Raw genomic sequence first — 23454 nt, forward strand, 5'->3', positions numbered from 1 at the left:
GTACACAAATCAGGAATGAACATAAAAATCCTGCAGCTTTTGCAGAAATAAGCAATAATCAGACCTAGTTTTCTAGATCCAATGTTGAAAAGTTGATTAATTTTTCCCTCTTTGGGGAAGAACCAAAATAATGATCTAAGTGCTGGATTAACAGCATGCATGCATGCATGCTTCTTTAGCGAAAAGAGTAGTATCAGCTGCCCAGATGCGAAGGACTGTATACTCAAAATTGCACCTGCATGCATCAAAGCATTTAAGTTTATCTTTTTTATGCCATTCTTTTAACACAATCCACCACAATGGCTGCCTTGATTTTTAAACCTGTTTTTTTCCCCCACCAAGACTTCTGGTGTAGTTCAACATTAGCTACATTTTATAGATGGTGAGCTTACCAACTCTGTCTAAATGTATATCTGTCTATCAATAACAAACTGTTGCTTGATCCCCCAGTAACATTAAGAAATCGGTTCTCTTTTCTCATCCCTGGCACCAAGATACCCCATCTGGGGTCCAATTGACATAACTAAAAGAAGGGTTTACATTTTAATTCCACCTTCCAGTGTCATCTGAACTGCACAGAAGCAACGGGAAACACATCCCAACCAATCCTGTTCTCCACCTTTCCCCTGGGGAGAAGTAATACTTTCTCACCTCTTCCATCTTTTGCATTCCTGCTATAAGTTCCATTAATTTACCAGATACAGAAAAAAGGGAAAGGAAAAAAGGGAAGGAAAGCAAAGCTACCTGTGCTCCTTATTATTTCCTTTTCTCCAGCTAGACTTAATTCACTTATGAATGCTGGCAGTAGTAATATTAGCTTTGACCTTATTTATTTGAAATACATTCTGCTGCCCCACGTCTCTTCCATAAGACACTCAAAACAGCTCGGAATAAAATCAATACACAAGCAGTTATTAAGCAGAAGACATCAAAACTACAATGAATATAAGGCACTGTAGGCTAAGCTGAGCATGGTTCCGCCCACTGTCTTACATCCAATTTCCACTCTAGATGGCCTCAGTACATCTTTCATGAAAACAGCACTCTGAAAATGGATAGAGGGTCCCTTTTAACTGGAGCCACTTAGCTGCTCTGACTGCCTACCGCCTCCCTTCTAATATTACTTTTTTCAAGACTATTTTATAACTGAAAACAAATATAACAACCAGCTACAAGCCAGGTAATAGGAGCCAAGTTCAGACTGAGAATATTTGTCACTGGTGATATATCTGTACACAGCTATCTTCTTTGCTTCAGGCTGGCAACCACAAGTTCCTTCAAGACTATCCTCACTGGGAGGGCAGTATTCAGACTTATAAGGAATATAAGCCATTGTTCCTAGAACTACTAAGACCAATGTTGTGCAGTGATTGTAAACACTGAAGAGCTCCTACCCCTAATAAACTTGTTCTTATTAAAGTAGATTATCTAAATTTTGGAAAGAGCTTGCCTCAAGAAGCAGAATCCATCCATATATAGAAGACACTGAGACATCTGCTTTTGGGCTGAAATCAGAGGTTTAAAAATATAATCTATGGGATGAAAAGGGCATCTATATTGTTGCCGTTAAACAGATATATGGTTGCTTTACTCCCTTTTTTCCAATCAGTAAGAAGTTCAGAGACGGTCTGAACTGGGTTTATTAATTTATTACCAACTGTAGTGTTTCCTATCACAAGCCTAGTTCAAATAGCATGGAAACACACAGCAGGGGAGATCACTTCAATTTTCAACCCCAAGAAAAGGAGCACTGCAGCACTCTCATTTGACCTTCAGATCACATCAAACAACCTGAAATGGCTTTGTGGATAGCTTTGGAGTGCCAGCAGGACTGTAGCAGAAACACTTCTACTGCATTATTGCTATCAGTTTCAGAACAGCAGCTGTAGAACGAAGGAGATTTGAAAAGGAACCACTAGACTGAATCCCAAGGTGTTTTTCCATTAGTGCAGGAAGCAAGCAAGCTCGCTAATTCTGCCCTACATTTACAGCCTAAAACTCCAGTATGGCCCTCAGAGACCCCTCCTGTAATGCCTGCAGGCTTCATGTCCTACCTAGTTTTATTACTTTTTTAGATTCTTTTTTTTTAAAGATAGAAAGCTAGCATTGTGCAAAGCAAACTGTTAGGCTCAAGCATACCTTTATTTCAAATAATGTTTCTTTTACCTGGGCCCTCAAAAGCTGGAAAGGGAGACTGGAAACTTTACCATTTTGCCTTTTGTTAAATGGGTATTTTGTGACTAACTGCATCCACTATGGCAGCCTTTTGTGGGAGTGCCAATAACATGCTCTCAAAATCCAAGAACATCCACTAACCCTCCAAAAGTTTTGACTCTTGATTTACAGTCTCCTGCAACATATCACACTAATTCCAAGAGTCCCACAATGCTTTCTGAGCAGAAGGGCAGTGTATATGCACTGGCTCGTTCTCTCTCTCTCTCTCTCTCTCTCTCTAAATATATATACACACATACACACACATTTCAAGGATGTTTCAGAGGTTGCCAAGGTAAGATGAGCAAGTAAAGCCCCACTTTATGAGTGAAATACTGCTACATTCATAATTATATAAAATTATAGTTATTCATAATCATCATGGCAATCCAGGAATCAGTCTGTTTACAGCCAAGATATTATATTTGCAAAGAGGAAATAAATTACATACAAAAAGTTTATTACAGTAAAAAACCAACAACACAGGGAACAATGCAAATTTGTATCACCAATTGCTTGCTATGGATACAAATGTTGATCTAGAAGAGTAATTTAGTTGATGGATTAGCTGCTGGAAGACAATAAAAACAGGATACAAAGGCTATAAACTGAGTTTGATTCATGCACTTACGTATATCAAATGAAAACAATGTCATGTAAAGTCAAAAGATGGGCCGTACTAAAACCAATAAATAGCTTCCTTTTGTAACTATAACAATTTACCTACTTGTGTTAATATAAATAGAATTTTTTAACAACAGTGTATTTATTTTGGTGTTTCCAACCAGGACAGATTAAATTCTCAAGTCAGTCAGCTTTAGCTGCCAGTTACAAAGGGGTTATTGACAGAATATAGGCCAGAACTAATTCTCAAAGCAGATTTGCCCCATTTCATTAACAGGAAAAGAGTTGTAAGAAAAAGAGATATCCCACACTTTGGTTTTGTTGGATTTGGTTATGTGGTATGTAAAGTGCACACAATTGCACATAATGTTAGTCATATCATAGATTTGCCATAACTGGGAAATCATTATTGCAAATGGTACCAATTTCATTATTGGGTATGATCATAAAGATTTTGATTTTTAATTTAGAACATTTACAGCACCAGCGCCCACCATCTGCAGAACAGATTGCTCTCCAAACAAACAAATTGGTCCATTCTGGTGTTTACAAAGTCTAAACAACAATGACTCGGTGAAAAAGAGAATGTTAAAACATGGATGAAAACTATTTCTAACAAGGAGCCCTGTTAGATAATTTAGAGCTGGGAGGAAGGGGTGGAATTTTTTCCTTCACTTGACCATCTCAGCAACTAAATAAAGGGACTCAGTAGGACTCAGAGGCAAACTTGGTCTTCTTATAAAGAAACAAAATTCCATTCACTTCAATCACTTTCTGCTGTCCCAAGTAAGAAGAGTATAAATGGACAGAGAAGCAGGAATTCAATCAAAAAGACAACACTGAAATGACCTTGAAAAGGACAACAACACTGTACAATGATAAAATGTAATGAGCTACAGCTTAGCTAACCAAGAGGAATAAAGCATATGACAGCTAGAATATGAAGTCCTAATTTGCATCTAAATTATATCAAATAATTGTGAAGTCAGGCTTAGTTGTAATGTCCTGTGTAGCAAAGTGAATCCACTGCCCAAAATAAAAAGATTAGATCTTGCAATAAAATAAAAAGACTTTGGAGCATCCATTACTTCAAGTGCGATAAAAATACAAAGGATACACCAGCTCCAGATTAAATTTCCCTTTGGTGTAAATATGATGGATCTTGGATGCATGTACATGGAAACTGGAGAGATAATTACTGCAAACTTGCATTTTATCATTCCTCAACCAATGTTGTAATCTCATTCAGATTATCAGAGGTTATTTTAACATTTTTCTAATTAACTTTCTTTCTCTCTTGACATGCTTCTGTGAATCAGGATTTATTCAGAGACAAACTTCAAGTCCAGCAACCAATTTGGAATGCCAAGGCTCAACTTTGGAGCGTGTGCAAAAATGCAGATGAATACTGATGAGCTTTTTCCCACTGTGGTACAATCACCAGGCCTGCCAACGAGATCTTCTGCATTTGATGTGCTATTTGTATTCATACTCTCTAGATGTATGGGAAAGACAAGAGGGAGAGATGCAATCGTGAGCCATGTGACAGCCTATTTGAACTAATGGCAACAGAAAAGTAACAAGTCCAGAGAATGAAAAAGGGCTTGTGCTATGAAAAAACAAATTAAGGAAGATGCAGGCAGTTGGCAGAGTAGCCAAGGATAGATAGCAGCACCAAGTCTAATGGGGACAGATGAAACCATCAGCTGCAAAACCTCACACTGGAACTGAAGGGACAGTAGAGAATTTCATTGTGCAAGCAAGGAGCTAGAGACCCCGAGCAGGGAAGAATGAGCAACTCGTGCGCTTGCCACAGCCTGTGAGAGGCAGTTCAATACTTTATCAAAAGCAACAATATGGCAAATTGTAGGGAGGGAGTTTACATAAATGGAAAAGCGTGATGTCTGGGTAACTGCTGCAGGGTCTGGATTCTAAAACTAGATCCAAATCATCCTTTCTCCACTGGAAAAGCCAGCAAACTACTAATATCATATGTTATGGCCCTAAAGGAAAGGTACACAACTGAGGACTCCGGGCCCCCACAAAAGGTTGTTTCAGAAGGAAAGATATGACTGGAGATACACATTAGCTAAATTTAATTGGGCAATAATGCCAACTCCTGTGACACATACAACTATCTCTGCAGGCATTTAGATGATTCTTAAAGTCCCACTGGTTTAGGAAGATTTCATCATGCTGCTTGTTGGTGCAGTGTTGGAAAATAGTTTATTAGTTTCATTTAATAACAGAGAATTTATGTAGCTCAGGGCTGAACTATTGGCTTCTTGGGGTTCTCTGACCTTCTCTTCTTGTAGATGTTTCATTACCAGGCTAGATAGCATCATCAGTGCATGAGGGAGTGAAGTTTGCTGTTTATTATACACCAGTTTATCCTACTAGCCTTTGGTTGGTATAGTGTTTATTCCTTGATTGCTCTTTGAATGGGGTATTGTTTCTTTCTTGATTGTTGCTGCTTATCTGGGGGTTGGCTAATAGGTGTTGATGGGGAAGGATGTGCTTTGGGCTGTTTGCCCCTTTCCTCAATTTTGGCTCCTTCCTCTTCTGAATGGCATATAGATAAAGTTTATTTCAATGGCTGATTTGTCAGAGTACCAAGCCTCTAGGAATTCTATTGCATTTTTTAGCTTGTTCTAAAATGCCTACATTTTCCCAAGTGAAAATGTGTTTCATCTTGTCAGTGTGCTAAGAAATTAAAGAGTTTTCATCATGCCTTCTGACTGCCAATTGATGTTCATGGATCTGTTTACCCCATATGGTAGTTCTCACACTCTTAGCATTGCATGTTGTAAATGATGTCTTATTTTTCTTTGGCCATTGGGTTTTTGGGCTTGCTTAGTATGGTTTGGATAGATTTTGTTGGTTTATAGGCTACTGGGATGGCAAGGGGTTGCAATAAACTGTTGTTTAGGAGACATCTTTGATGTATGGCAAAACTGATCTTGTGTGATGGGTTGTGTTGTGTTGTGATCGGTTGTGTGGACAAACACTTTTTGATGGATTTGTATGGGTATCCATTTTTATTTATTTATTTATTTATTTATTTATTTATTGGATTTCTCTCCCACCCATCTCCCCTACAATAGGGGACTCTGGGCAGGTTACAAAGAGAGGGTTTTAAACATGTTATATACATAGTCTATTTCTGCTTTTTAGAATTTGGGGTTATTGCAGCATGTTTTGTGTAGGGTTCTTACACAGCATCTTTTGTGTGCTGTTGGGTTGTTGCTGTGATAATTGAATACTAGATTAGCGTGGACTGTTTTACAATACACTTGGGTTTGAGTATGTCCAGGAAGGGTAGACTGTTATTTCCTTCTTCTCTTGTGAATTTAATTCCTGAAGTATGTTCTTGATTGTTTTGTGTGTGTTCTTTTTTGATAATGACAAAAGTGTCAACCACATAACACATATTTTGGGATGTATCTTTAGAAGGACTATTACTTCCAGATGTTGCATTACTGTCTGTGCTATGAATCCTAAAATGGATAATCCCATAGCGTTCCTCTGATCTGGTTTCATTTATTTTAATGTTGATATTCTGGGCTGAATACTGATATTAGTAATACTGCTGCTTCATCATTAATGTTATTGTTACTTTATGGATAACATTTGAATCTTTTTCATATATTTTGTCTATATTTTACTAGAAGCTGGCCCTAAAATGACCATCTAAAACTGTAACAACATTAAAATACAATCTTGAGGGGAAAGTGATTTCTAAATAATTTCTCACGATAGAAGTGGTATTTATGAAATAGTGGTAAAGAATTTTACCACAATTTTCAATCACTTTCCAGCTGCTGAATCTCACCAATAAAGAAATGAATTCAGAATGCATGTCCCTACATGAAAACAACTATTAAAAATTATCTGGTTTTACTTCACAAAAATTAACCTTTACAAAAATTAATGAAAGGACTTTTTCATTCGATTTTATTCAATATAACAGAGGATAGAATATTAAAAAAAAAAAAGCTTCTTTCCCATTTTTGGGCTCCACTTAAATGACTCTATTTCTTTAGACTGGAAAAAAGTCAAAACACTATGGTTTCATCCCAGACTGTGGGTATATTTCAGCAGCAGCCCCATTTATTTCTATTATCAAAATAGCAATTAAGATAGAAAATGCAGAAGAGAATAATTGTTAGGGAGCCTGCAACACAGGAGAGATTAATTATTTATCCACATTCAGGGAACCAAAAGGAACATGAAATGCTGTGGGCATTTAGCTTTACTTTATAATAACTAACTCCACCAGGTGGAATTAAATCATTTAAGTCCACTGAAATCTGATTGATGTAACTTATCAGAAAGCTGATGGAGAGAGAACTACATTTAATTTTGAAACCCAGCCACCAAATGAAATTATGTGGCTCCCCAGAGAAATATCTCAGCTATAACTAATAGCATGAGAGTCTTGAGAAAGCAAATTAAATTCTGGCAAATGCATACAAACACAGCAAGAAAGATGACAGCATGCAGAGAGAGAGAGAGAGAGAAATTCCCTTGGTCCACTTGCTCTGAATCAGGCCTTTAACATTTGTTTCAAATAATGCTTTTTTTTCCCCACAGAGAAAGTTGTATCACCTTTTTGGGGAAAAGATGCTATGTTGAAAATGAGAAGTCTATCCCTCACTGGCAGATGTGTTTCCAGCATCTTGCATATACTTTTAAACTTTCACTGTTTGCTGTTTGTAGTCTGTAGTCTCCAAGATACTTGAGCTTCTTGGCTGCTAATAAAATCTGAGTATCCAAACTTCCCATGAGCAAGACCTTGGTATTCTGTGGAGCAGAAATTAAATCTATCACTGGCTCCTACTATAAATGGCTGCCTTGAATGCTCCCAAAGCATTTCAAAACAACAGGACCATTTTCCATGATCTACTGATGAAAAAAAAAACAAACCAGATTCATTTCACCAAATCTGAAAAGTGAGGTGTTTCAAGGTGCTTAGAGGGGCATTACAGAAGATGATACAGTTGGGCACCTAGCAAGGCTCCTGGTTTGGAGGTAAGGCTGTTTCCCTCCCTTCTTCTGCTGTCTCCTGTTCACTTTTCACCTGCATTCTGCAAGGGAACAAATAGAAGGAGCTATAATTGCCTTGTCCTCTGCCTCTGCAAAGCAGTACAAAATCAGCTCAGAGGGAAGGATCATTGAACACATAGCAGTTCAGTGATCACAGAAGGAGGTGATGGTGGTGAATTTGCTTAGGGAAAAGGAACTGAGACAATCTTGCTGAAGGACCTCTAAAATATGTTGCTGACACAGAACTAATTCATATATTGCACTAAGCTATGGTTTGTCAAATAAACCACAATTGGCTTGGCTCATGCTACTCGGCCATAAACTATAAATTCAAGGCCACAATGGATGAGTTCACACAATACACAAAGACAAGACTAAATAAATCACATCTTGTCTTAGTGTGATGTATAAATAAAGCAGAATAAGTTCTGAACTGTTCACTTCAGTCAACACTCTGCTTTGCAGAATGCCAAACAACTCCGCATGAATCCTTCTCCTAGTAAATCATAAAGAAGGGTAGAATAGCTCCTCCTGTGGAATACAGCCCCCTTGTCTTATCCCATGATAACAAGGAAGGACAGAAAAGAACGCAGGGAAGCAGTCCTTCTAAAATGAGAAGTAACCAATCTACAAGAATGAATCTACACAAGGTGGTAAGAATGAGTTATACTACTTCAGAATGCAAGAGGGCAATTCACATTAAAAAAAAAAAACCTGCCGGTAGAAAAGTAGCTTAGAAGACCCTGATGCTGGGAAAGATTGAAGGCAAAAGGAGAAGAGGACGGCAGAGGATGAGATGGTTAGATAGCATCACTGAAGCAATGAGCATGAAACTGAGCAAACTCAGGGAGGTAGTGAAGGACAGGAAGGCCTGGCGCAATATGGTTCATGGGGTCACGAAGAGTCGGACACGACTTAACAACTAAACAACAACAACAAGAAAAGTAGCACAGCAATGATCAGATTATACTGGTGTTTGCTCGTTCTTATGTACTTTCTTGAGCTTTTTTCGTTCGTTAATAGGGCACATTTTCAATTGCTTGATGCAATCATATAAAAATGCATAACAAAATAAATATACAATACTGCAAATAAAATTTCTTCCACCATAGTGGAAGTATGTGATCAGTAAATGTTAAGCACTTGCCTAAGAACTAAATACAAAACAACAGGTAGCATGAATAACTAGGGAGTGTCTGATTCACTACACTGACCACTTATTGTCCACTCAGGCAACTCTGGGTTATATCTGTCACAAAGCCTGGAATCATTCCAACATAAACAACTCAGCCACCCCCTAAAATTCAACCAACACAGAGTTAAATAAAATGGCTGCCCAGGTACCAACAGTTTAGCTAACCAAAGCCTGCTTTGAAAACCCTGCCTTCAGGGGGCCGGGCAAGGGTGTTGAGACATCGCACACACCATCTAGCAGATTTTGATATGTGCATTCCTGCGGACACCCACAGTCCAAGCTCATTTCTGGGAGAGAAGGTTTTATAGTGGCAGAGCAGCCACAAAGAAGACCCCAAACCTGGCCCACACCCCTTTCACCACTGGTAGAGGAAGGATCTTATACAAGCTCTCTTTAGCTAACTTCATGGGCCTGGCAGAATCATTCTGTACATGGTGGTTCCTTACATTAGGGGTTTTCAAACTTTTCAGACCAAGGAACTTGTTAAAAAAAAAAAAAAAAAGGAACTCCTGATCAAGAGACACAGTTCTAGAGATAGAAAATTGGTTGCATTCAAGTGAACTTTTCTTTTCTGCCCTGAGTCTCTCACAGAGCCCCTCAGGCCCGCGGAACCCATTTTGAAAAACCCTGCCTTATGTAACCAGCATTACTCCAGACAGGGTTTTATAAATACTGTAATGATGAACACTTTGAATTAGGCCTGAAACCAGTGCACTGACCGCAAGGTTTTTTATTTTTAAAAAAGTATACAGTGGTACCTTGGGATACGAACACCTCTACTAATGAACTTTTCGGGTTACGACCAGCTCCGGCTGCAAAAATTTACCTCGATGTGCGAACTCCGCCTCGAGGTACGGTCATTTTTCCGCCCTGACACGTGGTCCGCGGCCATTTTTCCGCCCCTGACATGTGGTCCACAGCCATTTTCCCGGCCCTGACACGTGGTCCGTGGCCATTTTCCCGCCCCACCACGCGGCGCCCAGCTGTTTTCCCACCGCACCACAGGGCGCCCGGCTGTTTTCCCGCCGTGCCGCATGGCGCCCGGCCGTTTTCCCGCCCCGCCGCGCGGCGCCCGGCCGTTTTCCCGCCCCTGACATGTGGTCCGCAGACACCAGAACGGATTAATGGTAATTACATTGAACCTTATGGGAAAATTTGCTTCGGGGTGTGACCAAATTCGGAGGGCGGAACGGATTAACCGGATTTACATTGAACCCCATGGGGAAATTTGCGTCGGGTTACGACCAACTCGGGATACACCCAGAGTCACGGAATGGATTAAGTTCGTATCCCGAGGTACCACTGTATATGGCTTATATACTGCTTCAGTCCAGTAGGGTTCCAAGTGGTGTACAATTAATGGCTGCCACGTTTTGCATCAGCAGAAGTTTATGCACGGCCTTCTTTTCCCCTCTCTCACTTTTTCTCTATATTGACATTGTAAAAATGTTGGAGTCTTTCAGAGTGAAAGGTTTATTATTATCATCATCAACATTGGCAGACACATTTATCTCATTTCTATTCATTTATAAAATGTAAGTTGCTATTAAAAACTCTGCCATTACAATGCATCTGCTTTCAGCAATTTATTTTAAATCATAAGGAATGTATTGATTTATAAACAGGCATATTTATGCCTGAATGATGTAGCTTGAAAATAATTATTAGTTACATTGCAGGCGCCAATTCTTGAACAAGAGCTGCTGGATAGACAAATCAGAGCATCTTAATGACAGGCTCCCACAAAAAGGAAGAACATTGAAAAGCGTAATATTCCCTCATTTCCTCCAAAAATAAGTTAAGAGAAGATTGACCATTTGCTTTTTCTTTGGAATGGCATACACCTGGCTTTCAACTTAAGCCTCAGGTAATAGTTTACGGCACAGCCTTACATTCATTATCAGCCAGCTGAACATGACAGTGAAAGGTTGACAATGCAGCGCCTGTGGGAAACATGTCTGACAACACCTTTACGTGATAACTGCCAACTACTATACTCATTAAAAAATATTATATCCTTTTTAATGGCCCACATCTAGTAGGATTTTACAAAATCTGCATTGCTGTTGCATCAGATCTTACAAGATTTCAGCCATCAGTGATGGTGTATTATTTATTTATTTAGCTGCTTCAGATATCATACAGTATGCCCACTGCCTGCAAAAGTTGTTGGGTTGTGGAAGCTCTTATGGCAGAATGTAAGATTCACTGCAAAGAAATACCCCAATACCTCACACACACTATCAGAATTCGTTGGGGGCAAAGCCATCCAGAACAAGCCACAATGACATTAAGATATCATGAGCATCATGACACTGTTGCACAAACAACGCAATTGTGTAATTGCATCATGACATCAGGGACAAGTGTGTGACTTGTGTCACTTGCAAGATAATGTCATTCACTCCTCTTGCCCACCATCATGGATATCTATGATTAGAGCAGAGCCATTCCACCTGAAAAGATATGACCATGGAACAACTAAATATGGGAAGTTAACCTGAGACCCAGGGGCTGAATAAAATAGTACAGTACTTGGACTTGGAATGGGGACGAACTACCCTCACATAGATGGTCATCTGATCAACATTATCAGCTGTACAAGCAGAGATTCCTAGCAAAGTAGTTCATACCAGCTAGCTGATTATTTGGGACCCAGAACACTGATTTCCTGCTGCTGGTGAAAGTAGGAAAACATTTGAAGAGAGGGAAGGAAAGGATGAGGTTTCTGCACTGGTACATATGCATGTTCATGTGTGACTATATATATATATATATATATATATATATATATATATATGTACGTGTGCATGAGGATGCACCCATATTTTAGCCCATGACCTCTGATTCAGCCATGAGTGTAATATTCAGGACTAAGCTTGCCATCACCCATAGACTATAATGTGAAGCTTTTAGCAGAACAAGGGCAGCCGAAACAGATTTTGTAAGAATCCAGCCAGTTTGTTTATTACAGTCTCAATATATAATGAGAGAACAATGCTTGAGTGACAGTGAAATTTAGTGTATGTTCACTCACAAATAAGTTTCACTGTGTTTGACAGAATCTACTGCCAAGTCAGCGTCTACTGGATTATAGCTTAAAATTCCCTATGGTTTTATCTTCAAACAAAATAAGCAACCTAGGTTTATTACTCATTAGACAAAAATAATCCCACTTGCTAAAACTATCTTCTTCTAATAGAATAGATGTGGACAGAAAGAGAACATGATAGATTCTCAAACGATGGATTTTTTTCTCCAAGGAAGTCCCTATAAACCACCTCAAGATGGCCATTCTTGAGAAAAATAGCTACAAAGGCAGGTTTCCTCTTGAAACAGTGTACTAGAAGTCAACAAATTCTTCCATTCTGTTCCCCATGGATTAAATGGAGCCAAAGGACATTTATCACACTACATTAATCAGCTCACCAAGCAAGAAAGTCTATGCTATACTCACAACTGCTTGTGGACTGACAATGTAAGCACATAATTATCACTCTCTGCATCTCCTACATTTCATGAACTTATTTTTATACCTCCTGTCATCCCATACCATAGACAACATTCCATGCTACAGCTAATGTAGATGGTGATCCAAGAAATCTTGGTAGATATAAATCTAACAAACAACCCCCCCCCCCCCCGACAATAAATTCCAGTTTGGTAACCATGTTAAGTCTATAGCAACAAAAGCAAAATAATTATCGTGCATTTTTAAATTAAATTTCAAGATATCACAGGTGTCTTTATTTGTTTGAAGTCAGTAGAACCTGATGATCACAAAAAGTTCAGCTGCAACAGGAAATCCTTTATAATTCTTCCTCCCTGAAATAAGATGAGCCTCTATGGAAAAGGGCTTAGAGAGTCGCAACCCGCAGTTCAATGAGACCAGTGTTTCTCAACCTTGGCAGCTTTCAGGTGTGTGGACTTCATCTGAAAGCTGCCAAGGTTGAGGAATACTGAGTGAGACCACTACACAGCTTCAGCAGATCCTAACTGAAAGTAATTTCACCTAGCTCCTAAAATGCTATCCAGCTTTAATTAATTCAAATTAATTAATTGTATATACCTCTGGGAACAATGCAAGTAATTTTCCAATTATGCCCATCACATGAACCTAACCTCTTACACCTAGATAGTATTGACTGTAACATATGGCCCCACAATCAATGTTTGGTTTGGGCCATGTGGCAATGAACAACTAACCCCTTAAACTATGACCTGATGGGCAGGATAACCTTAGGGAATCCAGGGAGGAAAATACTTTTGCCTTACAGATTACTATTCATTTCTCCCACCAAGCCTGGCACTTTGAACAGCAATTGTAAAAAAAAAAAATTAGTCTGAAGCTAAGCAAATTCTCCTGGGATTTTAATCTTCAGATACGCCTGAAAAGCTATTGCTTTGCTATCTGTGCTCTCATATTTTCTTGATGTTTCTGGATATGATAACATAAAGATTTCAGCAGGCAGGTATCATTATTTGACATTACAGCTGATATGAATCTGGACACAGTCAACCAGATTGTGGCTTGATTTATTTTATTATCTATTCTGTTTGTAGTGGCCTGATTTATCCTATTAAAATTAGCAATTTTAGAGACACTCAAGAGGAAAATGTGAAAGCCAGGAAAAGAAAACAAATGGGATTGGTAAACATGGTCAGGAGATTCCTTGCTGGGAACTGCACAATCTGAGATTAAGAACAGACCTAAAATGCTACCCAGGACTATGTGTGGTTAGATTTAAGAGCATACTTCAGGCCTGTATCAGCCGGGCTGGCCAGGTCAGGAAACAGACACTACAAGAACTACTGGAACTGCACTTTATTGTTAAAGGTTATAATAACATAATCTTGAAACCCAGACAAAGATTCTCTTTCCCCACTCTTATACCAAAGAGGATCAAGGCTGGTCAATCTTGAGTTTCTTTTTCACTCCCTCCTACCTTTCTAGTGTCTATCTGCTGCTGAATTCCTTCTTCAAGGCCAACTAAATACTCCTCTACAGCCAGGTTTTTGGGATTGGTCTATCAGCTTGCTTTGTCTGAATTATTTGGGGGGGGGGGGGTTTAAGCACTGAAAAAAATTGTAATGGTTCTCTGAGGATTTATTCAGTTTAGTTGTGCTTTCTCTCTCTTTGGATTTCACTATAATTTTCATGCGCTTCTTGCCTCCAAAGCAAAAAAAAAAAAAGCAAACTGCTAAAATTTGTTGGGATGGCTGAAGAGCCAACATTGGACTACCTGTTTTAAATTAAAAATGGTATATAAATATAGCACATAAATAAAGCTTACAGAAATCCAAACAATATATTATCTTACCATATACAAGTCCTTGCAGATGCCTAAGTACTTTCCATTGCCACAGCCAATATCTGCCACGACAGCTCCATGTGGCAAGCCTTTAAGGAATTCAACTACTTGTGGCCATGGACTATGTCTGGTGTTGCTGAAATGTATAGCAATGTCTTCATACACTTCGTGGACATACTTCTGCTCTAGCATGGAGGCATCTTTGTCACTGTTGTGAAATGAGGGTGCCATCTCTTTATGCTGACTGTCACATATGGAAGGATAAGCTGGGGGAGTGGGGGAGAAGAAAGGTAAAGATATGTTTATTTTTAATGGGATTGCTCAGTTTTGACCCAGAACAGTAATTTTTTATTGTATCTCCTTAATGAAGAGAATATAGAAAGTTGCAAATTGAACTGCCAATTTCAATGTCAATTTTTTATTGCAAATTTCATTACAGGTAGCCCTTGGTTAACAACAGCAGTTGGGACCAGCATTTCCATTGCTAAGCGATGCAGTTGTAAAGCGCACGTCACATGATTGCGCTGCTTTGCAGTGGAAATTTTGGTACTTCCAGTTGCCATCGTTAAGCAAATCCTGCACCACTGTTATGTGAGGAAGCCACACGGTCACCATTTGCAACTTCCTGCTGGCTTCCTACAGACTTCCCACTGACTTTGCTTGTAGGAAGCCAGCAAAGTAGGTTGTAAAATGGTGATCACATGACCGCAGGACACTGCAACCGATGTAAGTACAAAGACCAGTTGTAACTACCGCTTATTCAGTGCTGTCGTAAATTTGAATGGTTGCTGAATAAGTGGTCATTAAGCGAGGACCACTTGTAGTTCAACAATAAGAATGCCAGCCCCTCAGTCTGTTGCTTATGAAGTGATCTTCCTCTTAAATTGGAAAATTTGACAAGTTCAAAAGGTATTCATCACTTTAGACTGGGACATTATGAAACAGGATTAGAGTAGGCAACGCACCTGTAGATTTCTCTCTTGGCAGCTAACAAACTTCCTGCCCCATGTAATACTTTTTTGTAAGTTAAAAGAAATATTTATTAGCCAATGGGTTAAAATCTTTGTATTTGCCTCTGAACCTCAAATAGACCTCTTAGGCATTCTTAGAAAATGAAGATATTGCAGGACACACAAATCTAGGAGACTAAGAGGCAATTAGGGAATAATCTCATTAGATTGTTATTCTGGTAAATTGGTAATGCAATTGACCATACCATTTAGGGAAAGTGCTTATAACATGCTCCCAAAATTGGAAATATGCCTAGTCCCTGCTATAAGACTATCAGCAATTTACTGGGCACAGAGTACTGCTATGGAAATCCCACTCCAGGAATGATACACAGTAAATGGTATAGTCAGGATCCAATCTATCCCAAGCATTTCTCTATTAATATAGTAGCAAATAAAAGAGTCAAGCTGGTGGCTGGTGACATTCACACATTCTTCCTGGCATCAGTATGGATGGAGGTTGTCACTGCTTTCTTCAAGAATATTTTTTCAACTTCCCAGCCTAGCCTACAACTCTAGTATCTTCTGTTGGTTCCCTGTCCCAGGAGCAGACAGATCCAACCTTGCTTAGCCTGTTTCAGAATGACCAAAGTCAATTAGGTGCTGCCATCTACTGGACACTTGTATGTTGCAGCTTTCTAACTCCTCCCTTCTACTTCCAGGTCCCTGTAATCTTATAATGTCTTAGAGCCTTCTGGAATGACCTTTCTAGAGACATAAAAGGGTTTAATTTGAAGAGAAACCCCTTCTCTAAGAGCCCAGAGAATCTCCTCTGCCTGCCTGTTCATTTTCTCTGAATCCTGGCACTTAAAAATGTCAATATTAATCATAGTTTAGTTACCTAAGCACCCATGTTTAAAAAAAGCTTGATTAGAAAAAAGGTTAATGGGATAATGGGATTTTTTATTTGCTGCATTTTGTCCAGGATTTTTAGACCAAGAATCCTGGGTTGCTTAAAACAGAAGAAGGAAGAGAGAAGGGCACAATGAAGGCAAACAAATTTTTCTTAGCTTTTTGCAACCTGGTACTCAACCAGCCATGTTAGGATTGAAGCACCCAGAATTCCTAGTCAGCATATACAAAGCCATTCAACAAAAACAGAATTATGTAGGGGAAAAAACCCTTTATTGTCTAGGCTAATGCTTATGTATAATGACACCATAGTGACAACAGTCTTAATGGGCCAGAGTCTACACAGTATATTTCAACATAAGCCATTCATTTCCATACAAAATTCTTCATCAGTAGCCTAATGTACCATCACAAAAATAAACATAAGAAATCTGGCTGTGAAACTCATGTACATGATTTGAAAAAGGAAAACAAAGCTATTATCTTGAGACACTTGTTACAAGTGACCGTGCTAAACAGACTGATTTTTTTTTACATTCATATAGCATCCGTTTAACTTCTATAATAGGAAGTTAGTATGCTGGAAAACAAAGCACCAGCCTACAGCCTCATCTTTATTTCTTGGAAAATAGAAACAATGGATAGTTGGCTTTCCAAATTTCTTTGTTAGAATGTACCATCTGCACAGAAAAAGTGGCAGGGGTAGTAGAAACCTTCTGGGGGCAACAGATAAGTAGAGTGGGGTTTGGTAACTGAGTACTTCCTCCAGGCAGCTGCTCACCCCAGAACCTTTCTTCGAGAACATTCACAATATATTCTCTTTATTAGAGAGGTTAAGGTGCTGAAACCAGAAGACCATGTGCTCTAGTCCTCCCTTAGGCATGGAAGCTGGCTATGGGACTCTGGACCTGGCACTCTCTTTTAGACTAACCCATCTCACAAGGTTGCTGTTGTGAGGAAAATAGGAGGCAGGAGCATTATGTACACCACCTCAAGTTGTACAAATAAAAACAAGATATAAATCTAATAATAAACAAATATTCTCATAACTCCAAATGGGTCCACCAGGACAAAAAAAGTAAGGACCCTCGTGGTAAGAACTAATAAAATAGAAAAGTTTTCTAGTTCTCCAGAACTTTTCACCAAGCAAGAGATAAATGGAGAACCTTTCCTAAAATTAGGCTAGGGGTTATATACAGGATATATGCATTTTAGATCTAATATCAAGGTATTGAATTAATCACAATTAACCATTGCTGGTATCAACATCATGGAACAAACCCTTCTCAGTCGCAGTGCCTACCCTATGGAATAGCATCCCCACCCCCCACCCCCTGCATAGATCTATATGGTCCCAATCCTCTTGGCCTTTCATAAGGCATTAAAGATCTTGATGTTCAGCTGCTGGGAGCTTAAACCAGCCCTGTTGGTGGATCTGTCTTGTTTTTGTCCTCACTGATTGACAAGGGAATGACTTTTCGGTCCTGGGCCTATGTTATATTAGTATTGCTCTCGTTGGCTATTATTTTGGATAGCGATTTTAATAATTATGTTGTTTTATTTTAACCCTCTGCACACTGCCTAGAGTCACTATTGTGAGATGAGTGACTATATAAATTGTTTACAGAAATAAATAGCATATCTATCTCTATTGGAGTAGAGATAAGATGTAACTCACAAGCAAACAAAACCAGCCAAGTCTTGATTCAGTATAAATTCTATGATTAGAGATGGGTTCAATTGTTTGTTTGGGTTTTTTTGTCAAATTCTCCAATGGGAACATTTAATTACTGTTTTCAAAAGATAAAATGATTACTGAAAATTGCACTGTTTTTAAAAAGATTCCCATCAAAAGATGTTTAAATTGCATACAGCACTTACAGCAGCAACAAGGGTTTCTCTTTACTTTCCGGAAAGTGAAAGATACTCTTTTCCCCCTTTTGTTTAAGGTTAAATTTCTGATGTCGGCAGTGATGCTTCCGATTTTCTCTCCTTCTGATGCTTGAACAACGTCAAATTTCCTTGGTGTAATGCTTTAAAATAAAACAGAGGTCAGGGTTTCCCTCCCCTTTTTTAAATGTCAGATTTTGACACACGTATGTTTTAACCTAGATTTTGAAAAGTCTGTGAAATACTGAAGCATGTATATGAACATCTAGGACAATTTCAGCAAAGACAGAATCTTCTTCATCTGCCACTGAATTCTTCCTTCTAATGAACTCACAAGCACAAGGTAGTGAGTGTCAAAGGACAGTAGCTCAAACAAGGACAGTGGGAAACAAGAGGGAAGGTTAGCTAGATAAAGCACTCCATGACAAAACCTCTGATCCAATTTGTATACAGAAATAGCCAAAAAATGCCCTTATTATCCCATTATAAAGACAAAATAGCAAATAGTTTGGATTCAGACCTTCAGAGCTTGAAAGTCAATAGAGGAAAAATATTACAACAAAAGGGATGTGCAAAACTCACTAATTCAAGAAAAAACGTTCTGGAGAACTTCAGAATCTGTTCCTGAATCTGTGAGTTCTCCATATCCCTGTATAACAATAAAATATTTAACTCAAGTAAAATAAATAATAAGTTAATTAAAAACATGCAGTAATAACAAGTACCACTAACAGAGATACGTATAATACTGTATATGGAAAGAAGTGAACATAACCAAAGGAGAATACAAGATCATCTCCAGAAATGGTAGGAAGTCTGCCAAAAAAAGCTAAAGCTCTGAATACACGATTATCTCCAGCTGAGGCTTGCAAGAGATACCAAAAATAATAAAGATGTATTATTTGGGTATGTTAGAAATAGAAGGAAAGCTAAAAAGAGTATAAGGAGGAGAAAGAACTGCAGAACTTCTTAACTCATATTTTGCATCTATCTTCTCAGAAGAAAGACAGAGCCCTAGCAGTTCAGGGTTATGCCACTGAAGGAGGGAACTGCACCTTAAAATTGACAAGGAACATACAGTATAGGAGAGAAATCAGCTAATTGAAATGAATTTAAGTAGAACTGGAAGGATTATATCCCAGGATAGTGAAAGAGATCATCACATCACTCTTGAGATCTCAATCTTTGGGATCTCCTGGAAGACTGGTGAAGTCCCAAAAGACAGGAGGAAAGCAAATCTCATTCCCATCTTCAAAAAGGTAAAGGAGGAAGATCTCGGAAACAACAGATCTGTCTGTCTGATATCTATACTGGGCAAAATCTTCAAAGACATCAAGCAGCACATTTATGAAGAATTGGATAAGCATGCTGCAATTAACAGGAGTAAGAATGGGTTTTGTCACAAAGAAATCATTCTGGACTAATCTTATCTCCTTTAATAGAGATAAGATTAGCTTAATAGATCAGGAAAGGACTGAGAATATACCAGCACAGCCTTTGACAGAGTGCTTCATGATACTCTCCTTCATCATATGGTAAAATATGGGCTAAATGATACTACTGCTGAATGGACTCATATTAGATGTTATGGTGTTATAAAATATATTGTGTATAAAAGTATATGTATTATATAATAATACTTATTTCACCACCTGAAGAAGGTCAAAAAAGCCAGGGACATTTCAGGAGACAGCATTAAGGGGCAACATGGTTCCATAATTTTTACCATCATTTTTTTAATTGTTGTACACCACCCAGAGTCACCTTGTGTGAGATGGGCAGCTATATAAATACAATAAATAAATAATAACAAAAAAGCTTTGACAGGATAATTCCCCAGAGCACTGGAGCCTTAGATTCTGGAAGACTTGGAAGATGAACCATTCTAAAGGGGTTTTTTTTTTTTAGGGAGAATCTGCTAAGGCCAATATAAACCTCATAAGGAATGGTCTGACTATGACAAGAAGCCATAGAAATCCCCAGACACAGATCCTGTTCTCTCTCTCCTTTCAACAGGTCTAATGTATGTCCAGAAACATATTGGTGTCAATGGTGGCCTGAGGGTACACTGTAGTTGCGCTATTGCCAAAGGAGGCCTTAGTGTCAATGTTGATGTCTCCTAGAACCTTCATCTAAACTTCCTCATCTGTGTATGGGCCCTGAGACCAGGCCATGATACTCCCTGTGCCTGAAATTTCTTCAGTAAAGAATCTCTCCCTCTCTCTCAAGTAATAATAAACCTGTCTGACAATCAATGACATGACAAACAAGCACACAGACATACAGATAAAACCAAATAAGGAGACAGGTGTGCTGTTGCCTTCCTTAAAAAGCAAAACACTTGCAAAGACATTCCTGCCAGTACCATTCTTGCTCCTGCAGAGCAGATCCAGAGTCAAAAGAAGAGTCAAAAAAAGGAGGGCAGGCAGAAAAACTAGATGTCTCTAGGATCAGAAGAAAGATTTCTATATCGCAGCACTCTCCCCAGTGAGGTCCCTCATAAGTAAAGCAATTCTGAGAGCACACAACAAATCAAAGGTCAACCTAATTGTCCAGGTGGTTCTACTTTTCTTCCCGACAACAGTTGTGTTGCCAAATCTGCTATGTACTCAGACAAAATGTTTTGTTGTTTTGCCTTAGATTCACTGATTTTAAATTTCTTTTTTTTTCTATTTTCTAGGGTTCTCTTTGATCCTGTTTAGTACAGAGCTTGTTTCTCTTTATTATATAGCTTTTTTCAAACGATGCATTTTTTTAATATAATAAAAATAAAAAGGCTTCCCTCATAGGTATATGTAGTATTCACTTTTCAGAAGATTTCTTTTCCATGTTTTATTCTCTCTCTATCTCTCATGCATGCATGCATATGCACACATCATACTGAATAGCAAATAATCCATGAGCTCAGGAGAGGACCATGAAAAGAAGGCAATCTTCAGAGGACAGTATAAAGAAGATGATGTAGCATGAGGCAAGCAGCAAAAAGCTGTTTACAAAAGCATCTACCTCTTATTGAAGATGGCAGGAAAGGGGGAATACTGAATAGTTAGGGTAATCCTGCTTGATACAGCCACCTTAAGCGGGATCTGCCTCTGGGAACAAGCATTGCTCTCCAAAGACCAGTCTGCACTGAAAAATCCTCAGAATTCCAATCTTCAAAGTGATCAGCATTTCATTCCCAGCAAGATAAGCTTTCTGTCTGTTATTGACTTCTGTGCTGGAAACCTGAGTTTAACCTTGTCAAATGAGCTACAGCAAGGCAAAAAATATTATTGGTGAGCAAATAATTGGTGACTGTAATTGGTGAGCAAAGCAACACCAAATACAAATGCACCTGTATGCAAACTTCCTAAAATAAAATAAATAAAATAAAATAAAATAAAATGGGCATAACTGACCAAACTGATGAACGTTTTATGTACATTACTAGATTTCAATGAGATCTACTGCATTCCAGGTTCACAGTCTTTACTAAGCCACAAAGTGGTTAGTTTGTTTTAGTTTGGTATGATGTGTGGACCAGTTAAAAAAAAAGTTGAAGCCCAGATTTTTTTTGTTGGTTTGCAAATCATGGCTTGTTTTTAAATGCAGTTTGCCAGAATCATAATTTCTAGCCTGTTTTTATGCTCCACTCTTTTCTGGATACAGGCTGACAAAAATAAACAAACCAAAAACCCAAGGATCTGACCAAATAAACCATGATTACTTTTCTCATTTGCAATACCTACTTCATGGTACCCTCCTAGTTCAGTGTTACATATGAATGCAGTATAGTCTGCTTTATTCCTCTAGCCCACTATTCTTAACCTGGTGTCTTTAAATGTGTCAGAACTATAACTCCAAAATTCCCAGCCAGCATGGCCCTTCACACCTGGAAAGTACTAACTGAGGGAGGCTGCTTTAACTGTATCAGTTTCCTACTTCTTAAGGTTTCCAGGAACTACTAACATATCCTGCTCCCTCTAGCAATTCTTTCTGCTTCCCTCTGAGATCCAGGTGCTGAACTGATTAATACGTTCAACTAGGTTGAAGGAGTTTCAAATTCAAATCATTCATCTGCCATAAAGCTTTGTACATGATTAAAGGCCAGTCATGACCTCACAGAGTTCAAGTGAAGATGAAATGTACATCTCAAATGTAAAGCTTTTGGAGGAAGGGTAGGGTTAAGAAATGTCATAAATCATAAATATCTGCAACTTTATCCACGTGGTATCACTGCTGGTTTTCCTCCTCAACAAACAAACAAGTCCTCTATGACATCTTTGAATTAATTCTTTAGTTGTCCATTAAACAGAAAACTGAGCTTAATATGTATAAGCCCTCTTCCTTCATAATCACTCTCCCACTCAATCAAAATTCAGATTATAGGTACCTTAAGGTGGTGACTTGTCTCTTATACATATTACTAACAGGATAAATAGGCTATTTATATTACTGACTGCTAACAAAAAATAAAGGAAGGCTCACCATAATACACTGTCAATTTATAATTTGACTGCAAGGTAAGTATCAGTTCTTACCCATGAGTCCAGAGGTATCTGGATTCTCCAGACATCACTAGCAAACTACGTTGAGGCAGCATAACTGCAGCTGTACGTCCATCAGGATGTTTAAAATCCATAACAATCTGCAGAAAAGGGATGAAATCCACAATTATTTCTTGTCATTAAAAGTTATCAAGATGTGTACTTGCAAGATGCAAAATTTACCATTCAGATCATGTGGTGAGAGACACACCACACTCCTCACTTTAAGATGGTTTTATAATGGAATTTGACAAATGCACAGAAGACAAAGTTCTCCAAGAATTCCTAGTTACAGTGATCAGAGAAAGTGTCTTCCAATCCTAGCTACAGGAAGCATTTCTGAGTGCATTTACATACATATGCGGGTGTGCACATATACACAGAGATGAAATTATGTCCCCAAATAAACACCTACCTCATCTGTGTACACACAGAGCACAGCTGTACAGCAACCTGATTTGGGGAAGGGTGATGCAGAGAGGACATGGGTGAGCATATTTTTAAGTCAAATATGTCTTCAAAGGGTTGCAGACTACTGTAACATGAACACCTTTTCTCTTTCAAATCTAAGTTGCTGCATTGTACTGTTGCATCAAAAGACAGAGACAGCAGTTTCACTCCCCTTCCTTGGGAGGAATAGACAAGCCTTGGGGTAGTCTTTTCTTCCATGAAACAGGAGCAAAATAGCTAGGTTTTCCTTCCATCTGTGGTGTTGCTCCCTAGGTTGGGAGAAACAGTTAATAAGAATACGAACATTCTACTTATTGACCATCTCCCTTTTCCTT

General features: G+C 38.6%; 1 protein-coding gene across 2 annotated transcripts in view; it reads right to left on the reverse strand.

Moving 5' to 3' along the window:
* The window catches only part of ALKBH8 (alkB homolog 8, tRNA methyltransferase), a 51644-nt gene that overhangs the window by 2180 nt on the left and 26010 nt on the right, over nt 1-23454 (reverse strand). For both annotated transcript variants that reach the window (XM_088140637.1, XM_088140636.1), the window contains 3 exons: nt 22664-22770; nt 18135-18286; nt 14401-14657 (listed from right to left, as the gene is read on the reverse strand). In XM_088140637.1, coding sequence (XP_087996763.1) covers nt 14401-14657; nt 18135-18286; nt 22664-22770 — 516 coding nt within the window. The remainder of the gene's footprint in view (nt 1-14400; nt 14658-18134; nt 18287-22663; nt 22771-23454) is intronic.

The sequence above is a fragment of the Python bivittatus genome, unplaced genomic scaffold, assembly GCF_059951505.1.
Source record: "Python bivittatus isolate LINGU-HERP-01145 unplaced genomic scaffold, Pbiv_v1 ctg000340_np1212, whole genome shotgun sequence".
NCBI lineage: Eukaryota > Metazoa > Chordata > Lepidosauria > Squamata > Pythonidae > Python > Python bivittatus.